Below are 18521 nucleotides of genomic sequence, written 5' to 3' on the forward strand. Positions count from 1 at the left end.
TTTTCTTTTACACGTCGTCTTTCTGGTTATTACCAAGCTTTCGCTGTCACTTTCAATCATGGTTTTGACAGACGATAGTGGAACTGAACATTTAGTTCCTCCTCTGCAGCTCCGAGGAACTACACTAACTGGTTGGTTTTCCACAGGTGTCTCCAAAAACCAACATGAAAACCACAGGAACATTCATTTCTCCTTTTCTTGTTGACCAGCTGTGACAAGCCATAAAAATATACAAAAATATATTTTTTTAAAATGCTGTGAAGCATCTTAAACTGCAAGTAGGGATTTGTCGCCACCTCCTGATAAAAATAAAGTGCAACTCAGTGGCAGACTTCAGTGAATCACGGGAAATAAAGTGTCTCCATAAGACCACATATATCCTACTGATTTAGGTGCCATTTTTGTGATCAACATTTGATTAAATATTTAGGCCAATGTATTCAGACGAAATGCAAAAAAGCTCCCGTGAAGGAACCTGAATATCTGTATTACATCATGTATAATGCTAGACAGGAAAAAAACCCTACAAAATCAACATACTTTCAAAGTCAGTTTTATTTCTTGTTCTGTATTTCACATTCCACATTACTGGGAACAAAAACAAGTTATTTGCTGCTGTTAACTGGTTGGCAGAGGACAGTATAAAAAAAGAGAGTGGTCAATATATTTAATTCATTCATTAACTTTGCATCTGCTTTGATAAAGACATTTTTAAGTGATGTGTATAAACATCCTGTACATCAGCTCATGAAAGTAGTTTAAGATGGTCTTGAGTGTAAGCGTTTCTTGATAGAGAAAAGTAAATGGCTGATAGGGAGCAAAAGGACACGAGGAAGATGTAAGGTAAAAGATGAGATATTGCTTAGTATTGTGTATTTTGAAATGCAAACTGACATCTCCGGACAAGTCCACATTGAGAAGAACTGTTCAGCCAGAAATAAAAGGAGCATGCAGAAGAAACCAGTAACTCATTTAATAAACCTGCATTCTCTTTACAAGATGAAACAGAAAGGAAAAGACAGATCAAACATGAACCAATAGGTTGCGTAATTACTGAAACTAAGGTGTCACAGTCAAAATAGTATATTTTGTAGACACAGAGTACCAGAAAACATGGTGTTCAGGTATAGATTTGGGAGCCAGAGGATAGTCAGTCCATCTCTTCAAATTCCCATGTAATAGCCTGCATGTTGGACAGTATGTGTGCCAATGACAAAGTCCTGTGCTGACGGTTCTGTAAGATGTTTTCCACAACTCAGTACCGGTAGTGTGGACTCCGTGATCGAGATCGAGACCGAGACCTCCTGGGGAAAAAAATTACAAAAGGAGTCAGTATCAAGATGGGAGCAGTGTAATCTGACAAACATCATAAATGTGAAAAATTGTCTCTTTCTTGTCTTAAAGGCCTGGACACCAACTAACAACAACTGAACAGAAAAGCCGGTTTGTGCTCCGGTTTTCACACACGTTACTAATGTAAACGAGACTTCTGTAACATCATTACTCTGTGCATTAAATGGGTCAGTTTAGGAGCAACAGCACCTTCAAATCCTGCGTTTCATAATTTGGTGGTTGGCCAACACTTGTGTTTATATTTGAATAAGAGATTGTGCTTTTAATGATACTTAAGATTAACACAGATTTACTGGTTGGTCTAAAGAACATACATCCATATTCTTACCAAAATGTCTGTTAATCTTTTTTTGTATTATTTTAATTGTCTGATTTTTTTTTGCCTCCTGAAATGTTTTTATCCTTGTTCCACCATGTAAAGCATTTATGTTATCAGAATTTTTTTAATTCTCAAATATAGTCATCAATCCAGTCGGAGTTGAAACATTTCTAAACTTCTGTGAAAAGTTTGAAGTATTTAGTTTTAGTTACTTAGAAACTTGTTCTGGATTATTTTTGTTCTTTGGTCTCTCAAGACACTGATTTGATTGAGTGAAGAAAAAAAAAAACCAAAAAAACCACATTGTTAAAGTATTACATATGAGAGCACTGTGAAGAGACTTTGAAATGGTGTTTGTGCATTAGTGTGAACAAATCCCACAATTCATTCTGCTTCATCGGAGCTGTGCTGATTCCTGTGGCTTCTCACATACCTTCTGTAGTTGTGTTCTCGGCCTGAGGGACAAAAGACACAGACACACGATCAAAACAATAGCGAGCCAGAACATATTAAAACCTATGAACCTGGCGCCAGCAAATCAGACAGAGGCTCAGCTATAATGATGTTTTTTTTATTATTATTTTTTTAATTTATTTACTTCTGTAGAGTATACAAGACGTGCACACACGAACACTACATGTTCATTAAACCAAATTATTATCATCATATTATCAAAAGTCTTACCATATTTGGAAGGAGAAGGCGAGTGGCTCTGTCGGCCGTACTGTCTTTCCCATTCATCCCTCTCTTTCTCACGTCTCTCACGCTCCCTAAATGCAGAGCCTCTGGGTCAGACAACTGCAACACACAAATACCAAACAGTCCACTTGCACACACACAGATTCTTACTTCATGCGTATCTTGCGTGCCATGGCTCGTAGTTCTCCTTCTCGCTCCTGTAAAACAAACATCCATGAGGGGAGATGCAGGATAAGAGAGTCTGTGCCTACAATTCAAGTACATACACAAACACACACCTGTCTTTTGTTTTCCTGCTGCTGGATCTTCACCTGAGCGGCTTTTTTATCTGCCTTGGCTGCAGGTCGGGAAAACCCACAGGAAATTGAGGGAACAAAAAAACAAAACCACTGATCAGATTTTGCATCCTTTGTAATTTGAATAACGTGACAAAATGTACAACATTTTCACGACTCGGACGCCTGCGCTGTTTCTTAACTTGTGCACAAACCGTAAACACCAAACTCTCCGCTAAGTTGTACTCACACTGCTTGTTAAGCGCCTTCTGCATTCGTAGCTTCAGACGCTCCTGTGGGGTCATCTTGGGCTGTAGGTGACACAACTGTGTTAGCACATCCTTTCACAGCCCGACAAAAGTGTGTGCGCTGTAATACAATTTTGGTAAAATGACTTATGTACAGTAGCTGGTGGAGATAAAAAAAAAAACAACCAAAAAGACACAGATAAATGAATTATGTGTGATGTTTGTTCAGCCCACAAACACAGCGGACGCTGAACAAGCTGGCTGTGTGTGTGTGTGTGTGTGTGTGTGTGTGTGTGTGTGTGTGTGTGTGTGTGTGTCAGTGGCATTAACATTGGGATAATTTAGAAGCAGGACAGCAACCATTCACATGGACCTTTAAGCAATATATTTATATGTACGAACGCTGGACGGCAGGAGGAGGAGAGAGGGTCGGAAAGTGACACAAAGACAAGTTCAGGTCCAGTGAGTTCCGAAAGCTTGGAAAGAGCCGGTGGCATTTTGTCAGTGGCACACCCATCATTGGGCTGCTTAAACCTGGCCAGGCAAGAAAAACTGCCGGTCACAACACTGCAGGCAAGTGTAACAGAGAAGCAGATTGTAACTTCCACTCTACTTGTCTGTTTGACTGTTGAGAGTATATTCAAATCTTTTCTTCTTTGCCAGAAAATGCAGTGAGAAGAGAAGCTGATGGACAGCAAACGGTTAAAACAAAAAGTTTTACATCTGGGGGGAAAGAACGTTCATTTACCCTTTTGTACAGAGATGAGAAGATCTCAGGCCTATACACTAAATGTGAAGCTACCATGAGTAGCCGGTTAACTGGCTCAGACCGAACTCTGTCCAAAGTTAAGAACATCCGCCAACTAGCAATTGTAAAGCTCACCAATAAGCACGAATCTGGTTTGTTTAATCTAGAAATAAGCTGGCACACAACCCACCATAAACAGTGATTTGTATTTTTTCCCCACTTTCTGAATGGATTAAACAAACAAGATACAACATGCTTTACGTGTGCTGTTAGGTAGATTTTTACCTTTGGACAGAGCAAGGTTAGCTGCCTCCACCCAGTCTCAGTCTCTGCAGTGAGCTAAGCTAACAGACTCCTCCCAGCAGCTTCATATTTCATGTACAGACATGAGAGTTGTATTGATCTCCTCAGACAGGAAATAAGTGCATTTCCGAAAATGTCGAACTGTTCCTTTAACCCTTATCTCAAGTCTTAAATCTGTATGTGGGACAAAGCATGTCACTTTAAGAGTAAGAGCATGCATTCTAGTGCATGTTCAAACAAGCCCAAAAACGACTGTCCGGAGTACACACATCTCATTTTTCATCAAAAACTAATTGTCTTCTGTCACTTAGGGTCATTGATGTGATATAATGTTGTGTATTTGAGACTACAAACAGATAAAACCAACTCTCTCACCAACATGTATATGTATACATGCATGCACAACCCGGACTAAAAGCACAATCAAGACAATGACGACTTCACAGGGTGCCTAAATGTTCATCACTCCATACAGAGATGGCAGTCATTTTTTCAGTGTTGGCAAGTTCACATTCTTCTCAGCAAAATACTGAGTAGGAGAAGAATACTGTAATAGCAAATTCAAAACAGATGAAGGGTTTTGACTGCAGAGCATGTCCACTTTGTGGGGGGAAAAAGAAAAAAAAAGAAAAATCACATCATCATTTTATTTTCTGTGGGCAACAATGGCTTCTACATCCCAGTCTGGTGGACAACCATGTCAGCCTGTCAGGGATGAGGGAGGCGTAGGCTTTAGCAAGAAACCCAGCTAGATCAAATTCTTACTGACTTTGGCAGCTCCCGTCTCTTTACCACCCGGAGTATCAGGCCTGGAGAGAGGAAGACAAAAAGACTGGGGTGATGAAGACATCTAAAAACAACAACAAAAAACATTGCTTCTTCATCAGGTTAATTAACAAACACTTATTGTTAGATCAGCTGCTTGATGGCTGAGTTGTAGCACAAAGTTAAGGTGGGGTAAAGGCTCCTGCAGACTACACGACTTTCAGCGTCAGCCGATGGCCGTGCCGTTCACACTACATAACTTGCCATCTTGTGATGGGAGTCTTGAAGTCGTTGTGGCATTCTGATAGGTGACAGGGGGTCTCACACTACACGAGCTGACAGCGACTGTGTCACCCGACACTGGTCTCCGAACCACGTTTTGTCAAGAACACACGTGAAATGTGTAGCTGCCTGCTCTGCCAGCTGCCTGCTCTCATTGGCTGGATGTGGATGTCGAGTTGGCCGACTCCTCCAGATATTTGGATGTGTCAGAAATGTGTCGGGAAGCCGTTTCGATGCGCCAGTCGTTATGTGTGAACTACTCACGGCGAGCTCGCCAAGCGGCAAATCGGGCTAAAAATCATGTAGTGTGAACTAGGCTTAAGTGATTCTAATCTAACACATCTTTCCATTTTTTGTAAACAGCCCTGGCTCTGTAAATGGCAAACAAAGCGACCCACACCCGCCACACAACTCTATTCCAGCCGTTGTGCGTCAAATAACGTTGAATAACTTTGCCCACGGACATTCAGTTTACTTGTGCGTTGGTGTCTGCTTTGCTCTGCAATTATACTGCCAAAACACTAGTTGCCAATGGGGTTTCTATAATCACAGTTCTTGCTGTATGCGTCGCTGTGACAAGTAGTCATATTTTTGGGGAGATAATGTCGGGCTACAGCGTAGGATACGCAGCTACATGTAGGCTATGGTGTAAATTTGATGCATAAGTATACATCAGCTTTAGACCATCTTTTAGGCAATTATGATCAGTGCATCCTCAGCTGCTGCCTCATTCAGGAGTTGAAGATACTTCTTTGCTACAGTGTTTACATGGTCTTCTTACTTTCTTAGCTTGTCAGCGACGGTGGTGGTAGAGGGCTGGGCTCCTCTGTGAGCAGGGGAGGGACTGTGATTACCGCGACTGGGGGACTGAGAGGGACTGTGACTGTCGCTGTCCCCCCGCCGGTGGCCTCCACTGCTCCGAGCCCCTCGTCTCGAACTGCCCCCGTGCCGTGAGCTGGAACGGGACCTGACAGAAAACGCAAAGTGAGCTTAGGTCACTGCGATGTGTGTTGGAAATCAATGCAAAAGCACCGATTAGAGTCAACAGAAAGCCTTACCTCGTTCGTTTGCGTGCCGAGTACCGTCTCCTGTCCCGCTCCCTGTCTCGGTCTCGCTCCCTGTCTCGGTCGTTGGACCGCGATCGCGTCCGGTCACGTCTCCTCCAGGATCCAGCCCGCCCGTTCCCCCCTCTACCCCGAGAGTAAGACCTGGAACGCCTTCTCGACCGCGATCGCCGCCCATCCCTTTCCCCGCGTCCACGCCGGGTGCGACGTGAACGGGAAGAAGAGCGAGAGGAGGACCGAGATGAGGAATGCGAGGATGAGGAAGGGGAGCGACTGGAGGATGACCTTCGTCTCCTGGACAAACAGAGACAAACTGTTTTAGTAACAACACCAGCCCAGCACCTAGCCTATGTTCAGAATACTTCTGTTTTCTTGTTTTTAAGAAATGTTGCTGTCACTTCACATTGAGGTATGAATAATGAAATATTAAAATTGCATTTACTTGCTAGGAACTGCATTGCAACAACCTGACATGCACAATCAAATAGTAGTAAATGTGTGTCACCGCTTAAAACTATCCATTCATACACATCTTCTATACGCACATGCAGGGTGGAAATGGTCCATTTGTTACACAACAGCAATTCTTTGCACTGACATTCGCTTGATTAAAAACCTCACCTACCACAAAAATCAGCTGTGATCATTTCAACAGACAACAAATCGACTGTAAGAGGAAAATAACCAATGAAAAGCCAGGAAGATGGAAAGTTACCGACCGGGAGCCCCTGCTATGACCTGCAGGGTGCTGCAAGTTGGAGGGGGCGTTGCCAGAGTGAGGAGCGGGTGTTTGTGTTGCCGCTGCAGCTTCATCATCGCTGCCTCCGAAGCTGGTGATGAAGGTGATCTTCTCTGGGCCGGGAGAACGAGAGCGTGACCGAGACTCAGAGCTCGACTCCGACTCAGGCCTGAGATAGATCAGAAAATAACGTTCAAAAACACGGACACACAAAAACATTTGTCAGGGACAAAATTAGTCAACTTACCGTTTATAGGGATCGTACGTTGGGCTGTCTCTCCTGGCATAGCTGAAATACAGGAGGACGAGGACATACTTAAACATGTTTTGAGGTAAGCAGACTGTTAATGAGGAAAAACCCTTTAAAAAGGACAACATGAATTTACCTTGGGGGGCTGATCTGTCTACCTTTTAGTCTCTTCTCTCTGAACTCTCTCCTTTGTCTGCGAGAACGCCGGCCCTGAGACGATCAAACATGTCATTTAAAAGTCGCATATACTAATCACACAACACACACAAATTCTTCAGTGGAAGTCATCTTACAGAGTACATGGCCTTCTCTGCCTCCAGGGCCTTGGCATGTTTGATGGCCTCCACTTCCTCCTTGTCTTTCCTCAACATCCTGATGAACAGGTATTATGTTAACAGTGTTAAACTACAAACACAAACATCATGTTGACAGTGTAAAATGTTTACTATATTTCCTAATTAATATATAAGCATGAAAAGCCAAAAATGATTCAAGTCCTAAAAACACACGACAAGGCAAACAGCTGATTTTGGATGAAATATTCCTTCATTCCTAAGGACATAGCTAGTTTAAGTTCATTCCTCCCACCTCGCAAAACAATGTAAACATGAAACCACATCCAGGAGCATGCTCAGTGACATTACACTACTTGCCAGAATTTTTTAAAAAAACTGGCTGCCCTGTTCACGTTCATTGCAATGAAGGAATAAGTTCAATGTCATAGAGGCATGAGCTCAATAAGGTTGTGTCTACAGGGATAATACTAGATGAGACAATTGTTGGTTTTTGTGTACTAGGGCATTTAATAAAAAAGATAAAATAACACCAAGTGTTTTTTGTAGTTCAAAGTCTAACCAACTCCACCAATGCTTCAAGACTTTTTAAATCAGGTCACTGAATTTCCATTTGTAAACTGAGAAAGAGAATCTCAAATCTCAGCCAATAGCTCTGGTATTGTTCCAAACATGTATTGTTGCTTTGCTCTACATTTGACCTTTGAGACATGATGATATAATCATTGCGAAGTTACCTAACAAAGTCTCCTTCACCCATTCCATACGGAGTTGCCATTTTGTTTAGGTCCAACACCTGTTCCTGGTTCAGCTCATCGACATCGACCTCCACATCTGCACTCACACGCAGAGACAAAACGACGCAAAGCTTTATTAAAACACAGCAACATGTCAAAGCAGATTTTACCCTCATACCCCTGTAGGACAAACATTTGCAGTGACGGATCACTGCAATCTGGTCTGAAAATATGTATTTTCAGACCAGATTCTCAGGTCACAGCGGTTAAGTAAGTGTTATTTTTTACAAACAAGCAAAAAATGCACAAACCGGGAATAAAGAAGTATACATCATCGAGTTATCAAACTTGATAATAACATCAATGTATATTAAGTCAGGTGTGTTTCTATCAGTGTTCTGAAAGCTGTTGTTTCTACTCTACATCCTGTTTCTGAAGCTGCTTAACGTCACAACTTTTCTTTTTTTTTTGTCTCTGGAGTTTTAATTTTCCTGATGCGTGAATCTCATTAGTGACAGACCCATTTCCTCACCGATATCTGGGATGCCCTCATCCTCTTCGGATTCACTGTTCTCTGAATTGTCTTCATCTTTGTCTGACTGGGGGTCGGGCTCTGTCACAGTGCTGTCTTCATAGGTGTAACCAATGGTGGCCTTTTTTTCAGCCAGTCTGAACAACGGGAGGAAGGATTCATAAATACACAGCCATAAGTTGGCTCCAAATAAACTACTGGTTTTAAGCACAGCAGGGATATAACAGTTAAATGACATACTTTTTCTTCTCGTCCTCATTTGGTTTCGGCAGGCCACCGTAGAGCTCGTCCAGGTAGATCTGGTATAAACACTGCTCCTCTGAGACTATAGGAAGACAGCAGGGAGTTTAACAGTACAACACAACTGCAAAATATACTCACTGAGGGCAGGTTATAAGACTATTATAGTCCCATTAAGAACATGTGCAGCACTGTGCATGTGTGAAATAGATTAACAATGGCTTAACTATATTGCATTACTGACTGTAGCTTCTGAAAGTCAAATGAAATTCAACCATTTTCTCAGAGAACATCAGCTATGAAGTTTGTGATACTCACTGTTGGCAAAGTCATTCTGCACTAGGCCTCTGTAGCGCTCATAATTGCACTTCCTCTCCTCCATCTCCTGCTCTGGGGTGCTGAGACAAAGAGTAGAAGCGTTATTTACCCCTTCACTGAATAGTCCAATATCTCCACACTGAGCATTTTTGGCATCTAACTGAGGCTGAAATGTCTGACGTGTAGAAGAAGAAATTGAAAAATCTCAGTGACCTGTTAAATGATAGGTAACAGTTATTTTAACCTATAGTAACAACCAGAATAACCAGTGTTTTGAGAGTTAAAACATTCAGAAAAAAGTTCTGAAAATGTTTTGTCAGTTAGGAAATTGAGCCCTAATGGTGTTTCAAACAAAGCTTTTTACAACGAAAACTTCACATCATGAATTTATTTTACCTACTAAAACTAGGCAAATGTTTTTGTATATTATGAAACACAGTTTATTTACACTTCATTAAACATTTGATGCACTTCAGATATCAAAATGGCTGAATGTGTTTTTTGTCTGTGACGGTTCTGAATCATTCAGGTCATAGTTTTCCATGGAAAGTTAAAATCAAGGGCAAATGGACTTGGTTAAAGACACTCAAAGACGTTTTGCCTCTCATCAGAGACATCTCTTCAATTCTGACTGACAGGCAGGGAGTCTCAACCAGCTCACAATTTGGCCTGATGCAAGAATGCCAACAACACTCGTTGAGACTGAGACTTGGCCTCGGGCTTCTCTAACGACCATAACGACAGTCATCACAAAAGCCCGGAGCACTAACAAACCAAGCAGTATCGATCATCTTGACAACAACCCCACAGAGTTTAATTAGCTGGGATTCCCTGCAAGTCAGTCAGAACTGAAGAAGCCTCTCAGATGTAGCCTACAGTGTAGGTCACAAGTTTGTCAGTGGATAAATGCTGCAGCTAAAGCTCCTGTGTTTACTAGCTGCTGGCAGTTTCACATGCCACCATCTACCTATGTTGAGGGAGTATACTACAATATATCACCTCAATGCAGCATCTCATTATTAATTTATTAGAAAGAGGAGAGTCTCTTTTATTGAAAGTCATAGCATCTGGATTTCTAAATACCCTGATATGCCATAAGACCTTGATATTAGCGCTCTATATAAGCCAAGCATGTTTGTTTATTTTGTTGACTGTAGCAAGATGAAATAAACAAATTTGTAAAACAAACAAAAAAGAAACCTCTCTGCTTAACGCAATCTCTTTTTAGACATACTTTTCCCTTTAAGGTATGGTACTTTGTTGTATCCATGATTTTTAGTCAAGTGCCTCAAATATCAAGATGTAAAACAATCTGCAAAGAACACATGAATGTACCACAAGGCCCGCAATTGCGTACAATCAAAAGTTAATAAATTAAATATAAAAACAGTCAAAATAGATAGATTTTTTGGTAAAACGTGGCGTAATATTGTTTTAAGACTTACGATGTGTTGAGCAGTGGAGGTGTGTACGTGGGGATGTAGTCCAGGTGAGCCCTGACATCAAACCTGTCAATCATGTTGTTAGCATCTCCTTGCCATGGCATCCTTTTGACAAAACAGAAAGAGTTATAATCTGATCCGAAAGATTTCCAAAAGCTCTGTGCCCCTGGTGTGTCTGATGTGGTGCATTTCCTCACATGTTGATGGGGCTCTCTGCAGCCAGTGCCACAGCAGGATCCAGGTGGATCTTGTAGGCTCGGCCATGAACCTGCAGAAACTGTGCTGGATCTTTTTTCTGTCGAGAAAAAGTAAGAAGCATTCTATAGACAAAAAAATGGCAACATAAAACTAACCAAATACTGAAAGATGTTCTGTACTGTGCAGCTGTTGAACTCATAAGTTTCATCATGCATGAGGTGCCTTTACAGTGTCTTGTGAATTTGGCTAACAAACCTTTTCTTCGTTGTTCAAAATACTGCTGCAAATCTAAGAGTTACAGTATATACATCTTGTCAGCTTAAGTCTAAATTAGACTCCATTTAGAAAACTTTAACAAAACACAACTGGCAGAAACAGAAAGCTAACAGCAGGTAAAGTAGTCTACGAGCATCAGCTAACTTAAAGCTTAACCGCCAACTGAGCAGGAAAAATGAGATCTGAAGCACACGGTTATAAGACCTTTTAAGAAGGTGCAGAAACTAAGGTTTTCACATAAAGTGAGTTCTCATCAGAGAAAGAAGAGGCAATGGTTGTGTAGATAATTAACAGCCAATACCGAACAAATATCTGTCTCTAACATTTGGAAATCTGGAAATAACTGTCCTCACTACATTTTCAGCGTAGCCTGAGATGATTGATCTATTGGGATGTTTTTCATAAGTGATTATGAAATTATTATTAAGAGTGATTATTGTACGATACATTTACTCATTTGGCAGACGCTTTTATCCAAAGCGACTTACATTTGAGGAACAACATGTAAGCATCAATACAGTAAGAGATCTACAAGTGACAATATATACTAGTAAGAGCACCAATCAATGGGGTAAATACCTAGGGAAAGAAGTTAGAGTTAAGGAATAGTTCAATCAATACTAGAGAATTCTCCGCACCGAGGAGCAGGTTTTTGCAGATTGGTTTTCAGAGTCACATATGGAAATCATGAGGAAATCAAAAACATTAATGTGTCATTTATTCATCTCAGTTGAGGTCAGCAGTAAAATCCTTGGGAGGAAAAGTATTGTGCTGTAAATTATCCATCAGGAGAAAGCTGACAGCACTTTGGATTTGCTGCCACAGACAAACACCGCAGCAGAAATGTTATTCAAGTATCTCTGCATACATTTCTGACAGATGACAAAGTTTCTTACTATCTTCTCATAGTACTCTCGCCGGCGCTCTCCTCGGCGTTTGTAATCTACCATCATGCCACGGAGCTTGCGCTCATGTTTGCGGGCCTCCTGCCACATGACGGCTCCGCTGGGGGTGGGGGCGCGGCGGGGCACGGCTGCTGTAGAGAGGAACCAAGAAACATGGAGTGAGGGGACAAAGAGAGAGCATACAAGAATGAAGAAATTTATAACTGAGATGAAAAGGAAAGATGCGTGTAGTGAAAGAGAGAGACTTTTAAAAAATAAATAAATAAATAATAATAATAATAATAATATTTGACTGGGAAAAGCTGCACAGACGTAGCTCTTCTGAGAGATTACTGTACATAACGGCAAATCGGGCTAAAAATCCCACCCCTTCAGGGCACCCCAATTTTTAGCCCGACTCAACATCCAGCCAATGAGAGCAGGCAGCTACGTTTTCACCACAAAACACTTTTTACTCCCCTCCAGCTCTCTCTATAGCACAGACAATCCCTGCTAACTGCGTGTCCTAATCCATTCTTCAAGACTTCCGTCACAAGACGGCAAGTTGTGTAGCGGCCATTGGCCGACGCTGAAAATCGTGTAGTCTGCACGAGCCTTTAAACACATGTGCAGTAAGTGCATGGGCAGAGTGGTGCCAGTAGACAAGCAGGTAGGTAGGTCAGCCTATTTGGCACCTGGTAGAACAGTCTGAGCCTGTCAGTATAAAAGCACTTTTTGCCGACGTAATTTAGGCATAATTGTCCCGAAGGACTATGTTACAGCCAGTTCGCGGCTGCCAGCTGAAGCTGAATCTACTGCACAGATTCCAAAATGTTTTGTACAAATTGGTCATTTTGACACCAAAATATCTGAAAATATGGCGCAGGTTTTAATATACCAAATTATTGTTTAGTGTTTGCTGTCAGAGATCACCACAAGTAATTTTATGCAAGTCCAAGTCAAGTCTCAAGTCTCTTTTAGGGATAATTAGTGTTGATTCGCTATGCATCAGTTAGAAATAGCCTCTGAGCTATAATTGAGGCAAAAACACAGGAGCAGACCATTGCTGAATGAAAAAGCCTATATAAAGAGGGAGACAGTGTGATAACTGTAACGACAGTTTTATCCACCCATATTTGCTCTCTCCCTATGCTTCGCAAACATGAATAACAGTTTCCTGAATAACAGCTTGGTAGCTTACGGAGTGAAAGCCAAGATCAGTTTCACCACACAATGACTCCACCGTCGGGCATTGCTATAAAACAAATAACCACTGTGAATTACAGAAAAGAAATAGGCTAATTTCCATCAAAAGAAAGCCATGCTCTGCATAACAACAGGATATCAGAATCAATCCAGTGATCACCTGACTTAGATGTTTATACAGTACATAGCCTGTATTTGTTCAGCATAGACCTAATACACTTTAATATAACATTTATGGAAAGTGAAAGTATTTCTTCCAGCTTGAGAAAGGGTGATGCAGTTACTGGATTTGAGTTACATTAGCAGAACAACCAAACCTAAATTTTAAAAAAAAGGTATTTGCCTGATTTCTGCAGCTGCCCAGCTCATAAACATCTGGCACAAGGGGGTTAAAGCTCTCCTGGGTAACTGTCGGGGCCACACAGCTTGGATGCAGAGTTTACTTAGGAAATGTAATAGGTTACCAATTACAAGTTACCCTATTTAAAATGTAATAGGTGTGTAACTATTTCAAATACTTTAAAGGTAATGTAATTACATTAAATTTTGATTACTTTTCTAAATTACTAATGAATGTTGCCAACTGTTAACCATAATCAAAGCAGCTTGAGAGGCAATTTAACTGGCAGAGGGGCTGCACTGAAAATTCAAACATGAGAGCCAATCAAAAGCATCAAACTTTACTAAATGGCTGTGGTTGGAAATGGACATTGTGCACATGAAAAACTTACAGAGCAACAAAATTAATATTATACAACATACAGCCTAGCTTTTTACAGAATATATTCAGATCTAAACCCCAAAGTAATCATGAACATTTTCAAAAGTAACTGTAATTTAATGACGCATTTTTCCCACAGTAAAAATTATTTTGTAATTAAGTTACTCCATAACAGTGATAACAGACTAGTTGTATTGCGTTTAGAATGTTTAGTTATTTTCATATAATATTCTTTTTTGATCTAAGTATAAATAAATTTGTGGTTTTAATTCACGTACTTGTCCTAGCTATTTCAAGCTTCTCCTGATTTTAACAAATACTGTTGGGTGTTGCAGAGGCAACTCACATTCAAGCCAACAAACTAAACAGAATAAAAGCCAATACATGTTTACATGTCATTGCAAATACTTTGTGTTTTATACGTTATATTTCCACTTAATTTCTCAGACAGAGGATTTATTATTACAGCCACAATTTGGACTATACGGCCAGTACATTAACTGTAACTACTGTGGCACAACCACGTTATTGTGAGCGAATTCATCACCTCTCCCTTTTTATCAGAAACACTATTTGTTTGTTTAGTGAGCTAACGTTAGATCAAATAGATTCAGGTAATAATACGGCGGCCAAAGGGCTAACCAGCTAAATATCTAACTTTACGGTTGTCAAGCTCGTGACACCGCTGCGCAGTTGATCAATTGTAAACTTCATTTAATTCTATCATTTGAGCAACCTTGCTTTCTTCTTTAGGCCGGAAAGAATGTGAAACAACAATGTTTTCAAAGTTATCGATGAGCTTGTTAGCATACACATCGGCCTGTTTGCGCATGCAGCCGGGCCTATGCTGCTGTTAGCCAGTTAGCATCACAGCTAGCCTAGCTTAGTTTAGCTCGTCTGCAAATACGTTAGGAACAACGCGTGTATCACAGCCGCACTAACACCAAAATGACGTGAAATACAGCAGCACAACACATTCAGCATTGTTTAAAATTTTACAGTGTACCTGTTTTTCTGAACGCTAACACACACTCGGGTTGTTTCGCTCAGCCGAAGACGATGTTAGCGGTGTGCTGTTGTATGTCACACGCCTCCTTTCCAAACTGCTGTAGTTCATCGGTGCAGTACCGAGCGCAGCCTGTAGGGGCGCTGCACGACTTTATAGCGATGATGTACACTGAAAACGGCATGCGTGAAGAAGCTGTTGTCCTCATCCATTGGTGGGAAACACACAATGCTTGATTTGATGCTTTTATTAATATTACTACTATAATTTGAAGAGTGTAAAATTATATATATTTTCGTGTTAAGAGAATATGGCATTAGTTTAATACAACACCTGGAAAATGTTTCACTTATAATAATAATCTTAATTTAGAGAGCACTTTTCAAAACCATGTTACAAAGTGCTTTTACAAGAGCAAAGACAAAACAGATAACAAGATACACGGTTTAAGCAGGAAACACTTAAATACATCAAAATACAGTTAAAAGAAAAATAAATAAATAAAATCAACTAAAGTCAGGAAAGGCTCTCCTATAAAAGTACGTTTTAAGAAGGGACTTAAATAGTTCACTGACTTTACTTTTAATATGTAACTTGCTGCCGTCATTAACCTGTAGATTTTGTAAATATCCCTTTTGTTCAAATTAGTCCCAACTAAGAGTTAATCCATGTTCTTTAATTGATAAACATGTTACTTCTGTTTTCTCACGCAAGTGCTCTTTAAAAATCCTTGAGTTTGTCAACATCTCTATGACAGCTGAGCAAACTGTAAAAAAAAGTGCAGGTAAAGACCATGTGATACAGCTGAAAGCTCCAGGACTATACACTGTAAACCCGAATAAGTTCACAATACTCAAAATATTTGTGGAAACTGATTACCTCAAACTTTTTAAGTAATGGTAATAATATTTTTGAGTAAACCTGTCACGATCCTGTCCTGAGCATGTCTGGGTTTCTTGTGTTTTGTCTTTTCCCCCCTCAGTAATCTGCCTGCCTGCTAGTCTCTGTTTTCCCTTCTGTCTCTCTGCCTCGTTAACCCTGATCCCAGTCACCTGTGTTGCTCCCGCCCTGCTCGTTATCACTGTGTATAAATGTCTGGTGTTTCTGTTCATTCCCTGTCCGGTCATTGTCTCATGTCAGTCCTGTCCTGTCGGATGTCGTGTTGTTACCTGCTACCTTTTGGATGTACCAGTTCCTGTACTCGTGAGTTCTGTTCATGCCTGTTGTCGTGCTTAAATAAAACCTGGAACTCAATCTCAGCTCTCAGTGTCATGCGTTTGGGCTCTCCCCTGTTTTGCGCACCCAGCGATCCTGACAAAACCTTAACTTAAATATAATACATTTAAAAAAAAAAACCTTTAATTTAAGGCATACAAAATTACATTAATTCACTGATGCTTATTAAAATTAAATTACACTTATTCTTTACTCAATAAATGTAATTGTGCACAACTTATACTCTGAGGGAAATCTACTCAAAAAAATTAATTGGAAACTTTATCAAATGGAAACTCACTCAACAAAATTACTACTAGTCAACTTAAAATTTACAAAACAGCAATTTTCAGATAGTAGTCCTCAAAAATACAAATACAACTCCATTATTACAATTCAAGTTCTCTTTATTAGTATCATCGTCTCACAACATCTTCCCATCATTTCTACATTTAACAGACACAAAATAAGGCACATCTTGCATAAAGCTGAATAGACTAAGAAACTAACTACTTGATCAGATAATTAATGAGCAACAATTTTGATAATCAATTTGTTTTCATTCTTTTTTGCAATAATGTTGAACATTCTCTATTTCCAGATTGTTAATTAAATTTTTTGGTGTTAAGTGATAATAACTTGAATGTTGAGCTAAATAAAATTTTCTTTTACTACTTACTTTACTGTGTTTTGTGGAAAAAGCGACTATGCATAATTTTATTCCATCAGCAACACTTTTACTTAAATAATATAAAAGGGAGCTTTAAATGTGTAGTTTTATAGAATAATAAGCAAATAAAGATAGCTCGATTGTTTAAAATAAGAAGTCCCACACTATGCAAATTTTTTAAGTCAGGTAGACTAGGTAATGGAACAATATCAGGGTCGGTATTTATCAAGCTTCTCAAAGTGCCATTTTAGTCTTAAGTGCTGAGAATTCATGAAATTTACTCCTACTTTTAAACTTATGAATAAAAGCAAGTTATAAAATTTCTCAAAGCTAAGAATCACTCTTACTCTCCCAGTTATTTAAGACAGCTGGAGAGGTCTCTCAAGTGGTTAGGAGCTGCCAGTAGTGCTTGTGATGGCACTGTGGAGACAGAAACATGCACAAATCTTTCAGAAGAGGAAGAATGTTTCTGTATTATTTGACGATGCGCAGTTAATAAGACGGGGTCAGACAGCGCAGGCGTAATCTTTGTCAGCGAGTTGGTGAGGGACGTCATCTCACCACTGACTTTACACAGTAAAGTATAATGTAAAAAATTAATATGGTATTTTTGTGTGGGGAATTGGGGGGCCTCCCCCAAGAAAATTATGTTTTCCAATAAAGAAATACGCAATTCCACATAAGTTTGGAACATTGTTATTACCACATCTGTGAATAAGTAGGAAAATCTAGAGCAGATTTGGAATAAACTACACCCCAAAAGCTAAACTTGCTAAATAAGTCTACTGGGGTTGAATTATAACCGTTAGATCTGGGGAAATTCATTTGGTTAGTTTTGATGCTCTCTACGATGATTTTACATTCATTGCGCAGCAAAGCACTGTTATGGAGTAACTTAAGTAGTTTTGAGCCTCACCACCTTATAATGGCAGGAAAACACATGACCTCAGAATCATTACAGATAGGACTGTTCATGTTTGCCTTTTGTGTCTTAATTTACTGCTTTATACATTTGTAGAAATTCAGAAGTTAATGGTATCCCTGTGAAGAACGCAGTTGCATACCTGGGTGTGATAAGAATGGAAAACTCTGCAATAACCTAAACTTCAGCCCTATGATTAAACAAATAATGAAAAAGGTTCAACAAGTTATCAAACTTTTATAAACAAGCTTGTGGGGCAGCAAGGCAGCGACCAGTGGTCGGTGTGGCAGAAACCAGTGGTCGGTGTGGCAGCGACCACAATCTTTAGCGACCAGTGGTTGGTGTGGCAGAGACCAGTGGTCGGTGTGGCAGCGACCACAATCTTTAGCGCCCCTAGTGGTAGCGACCAGTGGTCTGTGTGGCAGAGACCAGTGGTCGGTGTGGCAGCGACCACTATCTTTAGCGCCCCTAGTGGTAGCGACCAGTGGTCACTGTGGCAGAGACCAGTGGTCTGTGTGGCAGCGACCACTATCTTTAGCGCCCCTAGTGGTAGCGACCAGTGGTCACTGTGGCAGAGACCAGTGGTCACTGTAGCAGAGACCAGTGGTCTGTGTGGCAGCGACCAGTGGTCTGTGTGGCAGAGACCAGTGGTCACTGTGGCAGAGACCAGTGGTCTGTGTGGCAACGACCACTATCTTTAGCGCCCCTAGTGGTAGCGACCAGTGGTCACTGTGGCAGAGACCAGTGGTCACTGTAGCAGAGACCAGTGGTCTGTGTGGCAGCGACCAGTGGTCTGTGTGGCAGAGACCAGTGGTC

At 40.5% G+C, this 18521-nt stretch overlaps 1 protein-coding gene across 7 annotated transcripts in view; it reads right to left on the bottom strand.

Moving 5' to 3' along the window:
• Nucleotides 1-537: 537 nt before the first annotated feature.
• The window catches only part of LOC123985506 (CLK4-associating serine/arginine rich protein), a 29794-nt gene continuing 11810 nt past the window's right edge, over nt 538-18521 (bottom strand). For 2 of the 7 annotated variants that reach the window (XM_046073064.1, XM_046073065.1), the window contains 20 exons: nt 11978-12117; nt 10805-10902; nt 10611-10712; nt 9166-9245; nt 8848-8932; nt 8608-8744; nt 8076-8172; nt 7339-7417; nt 7182-7255; nt 7043-7084; nt 6776-6964; nt 6051-6350; nt 5774-5959; nt 4715-4754; nt 2897-2957; nt 2650-2708; nt 2522-2568; nt 2357-2442; nt 2106-2127; nt 538-1304 (listed from right to left, as the gene is read on the bottom strand). In XM_046073064.1, coding sequence (XP_045929020.1) covers nt 1256-1304; nt 2106-2127; nt 2357-2442; nt 2522-2568; nt 2650-2708; nt 2897-2957; nt 4715-4754; nt 5774-5959; nt 6051-6350; nt 6776-6964; nt 7043-7084; nt 7182-7255; nt 7339-7417; nt 8076-8172; nt 8608-8744; nt 8848-8932; nt 9166-9245; nt 10611-10712; nt 10805-10902; nt 11978-12076 — 1932 coding nt within the window. In that variant the 5' untranslated portion in view covers nt 12077-12117 and the 3' untranslated portion in view covers nt 538-1255. Of the gene's footprint in view, nt 1305-2053; nt 2128-2356; nt 2443-2521; nt 2569-2649; nt 2709-2896; nt 3016-4710; nt 4755-5773; nt 5960-6050; nt 6351-6775; nt 6965-7042; nt 7085-7181; nt 7256-7338; nt 7418-8075; nt 8173-8607; nt 8745-8847; nt 8933-9165; nt 9246-10610; nt 10713-10804; nt 10903-11977; nt 12118-14898; nt 15070-15819; nt 15867-18521 lie in introns of those variants that run through there. The other 5 variants (XM_046073067.1, XM_046073063.1, XM_046073066.1 and 2 more) reach the window with 5 other exon arrangements.

This window comes from Micropterus dolomieu, linkage group LG17 (genome assembly GCF_021292245.1).
Source record: "Micropterus dolomieu isolate WLL.071019.BEF.003 ecotype Adirondacks linkage group LG17, ASM2129224v1, whole genome shotgun sequence".
Taxonomy (NCBI): Eukaryota; Metazoa; Chordata; class Actinopteri; order Centrarchiformes; family Centrarchidae; genus Micropterus; species Micropterus dolomieu.